General features: G+C 31.5%; 1 protein-coding gene across 1 annotated transcript in view; it reads right to left on the bottom strand.

The window, feature by feature from the left end:
* Nucleotides 1-2822: 2822 nt before the first annotated feature.
* The window catches only part of LOC119595526 (28S ribosomal protein S14, mitochondrial-like), a 16941-nt gene continuing 14885 nt past the window's right edge, over nucleotides 2823-4878 (bottom strand). The window contains exons 3-4 of the mRNA XM_037944650.1: nucleotides 3697-3800; nucleotides 2823-3227 (exon numbers count right to left, since the gene is read on the bottom strand). Coding sequence (XP_037800578.1) covers nucleotides 3149-3227; nucleotides 3697-3800 — 183 coding nt within the window. The 3' untranslated portion in view covers nucleotides 2823-3148. The remainder of the gene's footprint in view (nucleotides 3228-3696; nucleotides 3801-4878) is intronic.

Below are 4878 nucleotides of genomic sequence, written 5' to 3'. Positions count from 1 at the left end.
AATCACGTATTCATTAATGAACAAAGTCCTTAAAACACCTGTCACGGATCTCCACCAACATAATGAAAAAAGTCCAAAGTCCATTAAGATGCAGGATATTGTTTGGCGTTATCATAAACTCATGATGCTACTTTCTTCTTATTATGAAAAGCAATAAAAAAAAAAGATCCTCTGGAATTACTATCATCATCACAATAACATTCATTTTCTCACAAATGCAATGCAATACTCATTTTCTTATGCACTTGGCAGGTAGTGGATGACTGATGACAGGTTGGGTATGGCAGTTTGATAAGTGGCAGATTGCAATGATGTTTATTTTATTAATTACATTATTTTTTTTTGGACACACTGAACTCTGTCCATTGAGGGTTTTAGCTTTAGTATAAAAAATAAAATCAGGTACCAGTAAATCCACATTAATCTGGACATAAACTAGTCACTTTTTAAAGGTACTTCAAAATTTCTACTATTCTCCATGTATTACCAACCCACAAACCTATTATAACAGGCAATGGACACCTTATATTTCACCCATAGTCTATACTCTTATTCACTTCCAGCATGTGTAAAATAGTTTATTTTCTCAGATCTATTTCTAAAGATCTAAATTCTTTGAAGTCTTGCACAACAGCAATAAAAGATAATGTTAAAATATCAATATATGTAGTATATGATTGCTATAATGATAACCACAAATGATAGTAATTTGAATAGCTCATCTAGTGATGACTTTAAAATTAAAAACATAGACAAAAACAAGTATAACAACAATAATATAATAATATAATACTAATAATGATAATGATGACGATCATAATAATAACAAAAAAAATAAGAAGAAAAAAATTAAATTCATAGTGATTATAATAACTCTTATTAATAATAACAACAGTAATAATATTCATAATAAAATTAAATAACTAATAATAATAACATTATTAACAATAAAACCAACAATAACAATAATAGGTTAAAGCATACAGTAACTGTAGTGAATATGAGTAGTAGTAGAGTAAAAATAATAACAACATAATAATGACAATGACGATGACGATGACGATGACGATGACGATGACGATGACGATAATAATAATAATAATAATAATAATAATAATAATAATAATAATAATCATCATCATCATAAAAATAAAATATTATTATTCTTAATAAAAATAATGATAATAATAGTAATAAAAATAAAATACCATTAAAATACTCTTTATCACAATTCTATTTATAACAATAATAATAATAATAATAATAATAATATTAACAATAATAACAATAATAATGATGATAATCAAAACAATAATAATAATGATTTAAACACTTATGATAAAAATGATAACTAATAACAACACCCATAAAAATAATAATAATAATAAAAAAAATAATAACAACAACAACACAACAAAGTATTGGCATAACAACCAAAAAAGTGATAAGAACAAAAATTTAAAGAGCAATCCCCCCCCCACACACACACACAAAATACTAAGACATTTTTTATCAAATCAAACTGAATCAAATAATAATAATGATAATAAATATAAAAAATAATGATAAAAAATTTAATTAGAGTAATCACAAGAAAAAATATGAATATAACCCATAATATAATATAATGCTACACTACTACTATTCTTAATAAAGTAAAACCAATAACAATAATGATAGCAATAGCAATAATAACAACAACAAAAATAATATTAATACAACCACTACTCTTACTATTTCTCTTACTACTACTACTGCTATTAACAATGATGATAATGACAATAATAATAACATTAATAATTAAAGATTAAAATGGATAAAAAAGAAGAAAATACTGAACTAATAAAATAACATAGGTGATGAGTTGCTGCAATAAAATATCAGTATCAATTGTAATAATAAAGTAATAACAATAACAATAATGATAACAATAGCAATAACAACAATAATAATAATAATAATAATAATAATAATAATAATAATAATAATGATAATGATAAGTGAAATTAATAATAACAATAATAATAATAATAACAATGATAATAGTATAATAATAATAGTAAAAAATTAAATCAATGTAATAGTAACAACAATAATAATAATAATAATGTGAGAGTTAAAAATAAATCTCTCTCCATTCTGCAGGAACACGGGTGCATGTCACCAGCCGTTAAACACTAATTTGATAAAGCCGTGGAGTGCAAGGCACAACTTAGGCAGGGGAGCTTTGGGAGCACAGGCTGTGCTAAGTTTGTTTATTTATTACCTTTTTTTTGTTCTTTTTTTCTTTCTTTTTTTCTCTCTTTACTGACATGATACCCTTTATACTTCATCTTAAAAAAAAATAAAAAAAAAAAAAAAAAAAAAATAAATTAAATATGACTATATATATATATATATATATATATATATTATATGTATATATTATATTATTTTTATTATATATTATATAATGATACTATATATATATATATATATATATATATATATATATAATTTTTTGGGGTGATTTACTGAGCATGATGGGGTGGGATCAAAATGGGTGACTGCACACTCCACAGGATGGGTGAGGAACTCACTAAAATTGCATTCTGTTGAAAAAAATGTGTTTCAGTCTCAATTCCAACCCTCATACAAGACATTCTCTCAATAAATACTGCATGTTTTTAAGCAAATACCATCTTTTCTTGTGAACTTACATGGAGGTATACTTGTTATTTCTGCTGTAACTGGTTTCTTTTTATTCTTGTAAATACTCAGGGGAATAGTACTCAGAGGTATAATGAAAGGAAAGGTTATGCATCTAGTTTTTATAGAATATATGAAGAGTTCAACAAATTTATTACAGTATTCAAAATATGTACAGTTGATATTCCATGCATGAAGTTTTATAAAAACTTAAATAAAAAGTGGTGTCATTTATAAGTTACAGTGTATAAAACTAACTTACATTCATCCACAAAAAAAATGTTAATCTGAGTTCAGCAAGGGATAATGGTCTCATATAGTGTGCACTGTAGACAAAAAAAATATTGTAAAACCAATGAAAATCAAACAGGTGGGAAGTACATATAAACAAACTTCACCATGGTTTAGTAGTGTCAATGGTATGACAATTATCAGCTCCCACAATATAGCACCCAGTCGCTCACCACATGGCCCGCTGCACTCCCGAAAGTTTATTATAATCAGCTTCATGGCGCCATACTATACGGGAGAGACGCCATCTGAGGGAGAGCAAAAAGGTGCGTGATGTGCCGAGCATTTCTGAGGTTTGGTATTCTGTAGCATGCAATACAGACTTCTACAAATTAATGGTAATGGTGACAAGGACAAAGAAAAGTGAACTGCCAGTCAAAATTTATCAACAGCATAAGAGAAGGTGTAAGAAAATAGTACATCCAAGAAATGCTGGTACTGGGATTGTACAGGAGACATAGATGAAGGGAAGGGGGAAGCAGAGGAATAAAGGAGAAATATAGGGTGAAGAGAGGAGAGATAGCTTACCAAAGTCCACACCCCATTTTCACTTTTTACCCAAGAAGTAAAGAATTCCAAATTTCTTGTCCAGTCCATACTCTCAGTTCAAAATAAAATATTTCCTTCTTCAATGCAAGCATTACACTGTCCTTTACCTTTCTTGTGTTAAAGAGATGAAATCTTAAATGCGAGTAAATATAGCATAGGAGTACATACCTGGTCACCAGGCCACGTGGCCGAGAGGTAAGGGCACAACGCTTGTGCAGGCGGGTTATGCTTGAGTTTGTTGGCAAGGCTGCAATCTCCTTGTCAGCTATTTCCTGTCATTAAAAAAAAACAAAAAACAAAATAGTTTCCTCCACCAAAATCTATCATGGTGAGGGGGTAACAACTTCAACAGCTGATGAGTTTATACACTACAGTATATAAAAGGGAACAATGAATAATTAGAATGAAAATAAAGAAAGAAGAAGAAGAAAAAAAGAAAGAGTGTGAGTACATGAGCAAAAATGAGTGTGAGTGAGTGTGTGTGTGGTGTGTGTGTGTGTGTGTGTGTGTGTGTGTGTGTGTTGTGTGTGTGTGTGTTAGTGTGTTAGTGTGTGTGTGTGTGTGTGTGTGTGTGTGTGTGTGTGTGTGTGTGTGTGTGTGTGTGTGTGTGTGTGTGTGTGTGTGTGTGTGTGTGTGTGTGGTGTGTAGAGAGAGAGAGAGAGAGAGAGAGAGAGAGAGAGAGAGAGAGAGAGAGAGAGAGATGGAGAGAGGAGAAGAGAGACAGATGGAGAGAGAGAGAGAGAGAGAGAGGAGAGAGAGAGAGAGATGGAAGAGGGGAGACGGAGGGGAGGGGAGAGGAGGAGAGAGAGAGAGACAGATGGAGAGGAGAGAGAGAGAGACAGATGGAGAGAGAAGAGAGAGAGAGAGGACAGATGAGAGAGAGAGAAGAGAGAGAAGAGAGACAGATGGAGAGAGAGAGAGAGAGAGACAGATGGAGAGAGAGAGAGAGAGAGAGAGAGAGAGAGAGGATGGAGAGAGAGAGAGAGAGAGAGACAGATGGAGAGAGAGAGAGAGAGAGACAGAGAGAGAGAGAGAGAGAGAGAGAGAGAGAGAGAGAGTGTGTGTGTGTGTGTGTGTGTGTGTGTGTGTGTGTGTGTGTGTGTGTGTGTGTGTGTGTGTGTGTGTGTGTGTGTGTGAGTGTCTCACCCACACACATGCTCATTCACCAAGGAGTCAATTTGAAGGCCCTAGTGACAATGCCTGATTTCCCCATTCACTGATTCTTCTTTTTATCCCATGCTATTAAAGTCAATACTGTTATTATTATCAACACCATGATTACTATAATGTTATTGAAGTACTAATAATAAAAACAATAAAATAATACCCCCCCCCACACACACAAAAAAA

The sequence above is a fragment of the Penaeus monodon genome, chromosome 3 (genome assembly GCF_015228065.2).
Source record: "Penaeus monodon isolate SGIC_2016 chromosome 3, NSTDA_Pmon_1, whole genome shotgun sequence".
Taxonomy (NCBI): domain Eukaryota; kingdom Metazoa; phylum Arthropoda; class Malacostraca; order Decapoda; family Penaeidae; genus Penaeus; species Penaeus monodon.
The sequence above is the reverse complement of the archived record's forward strand: the minus strand, read 5'-3'. Positions and strand labels throughout refer to the sequence as shown.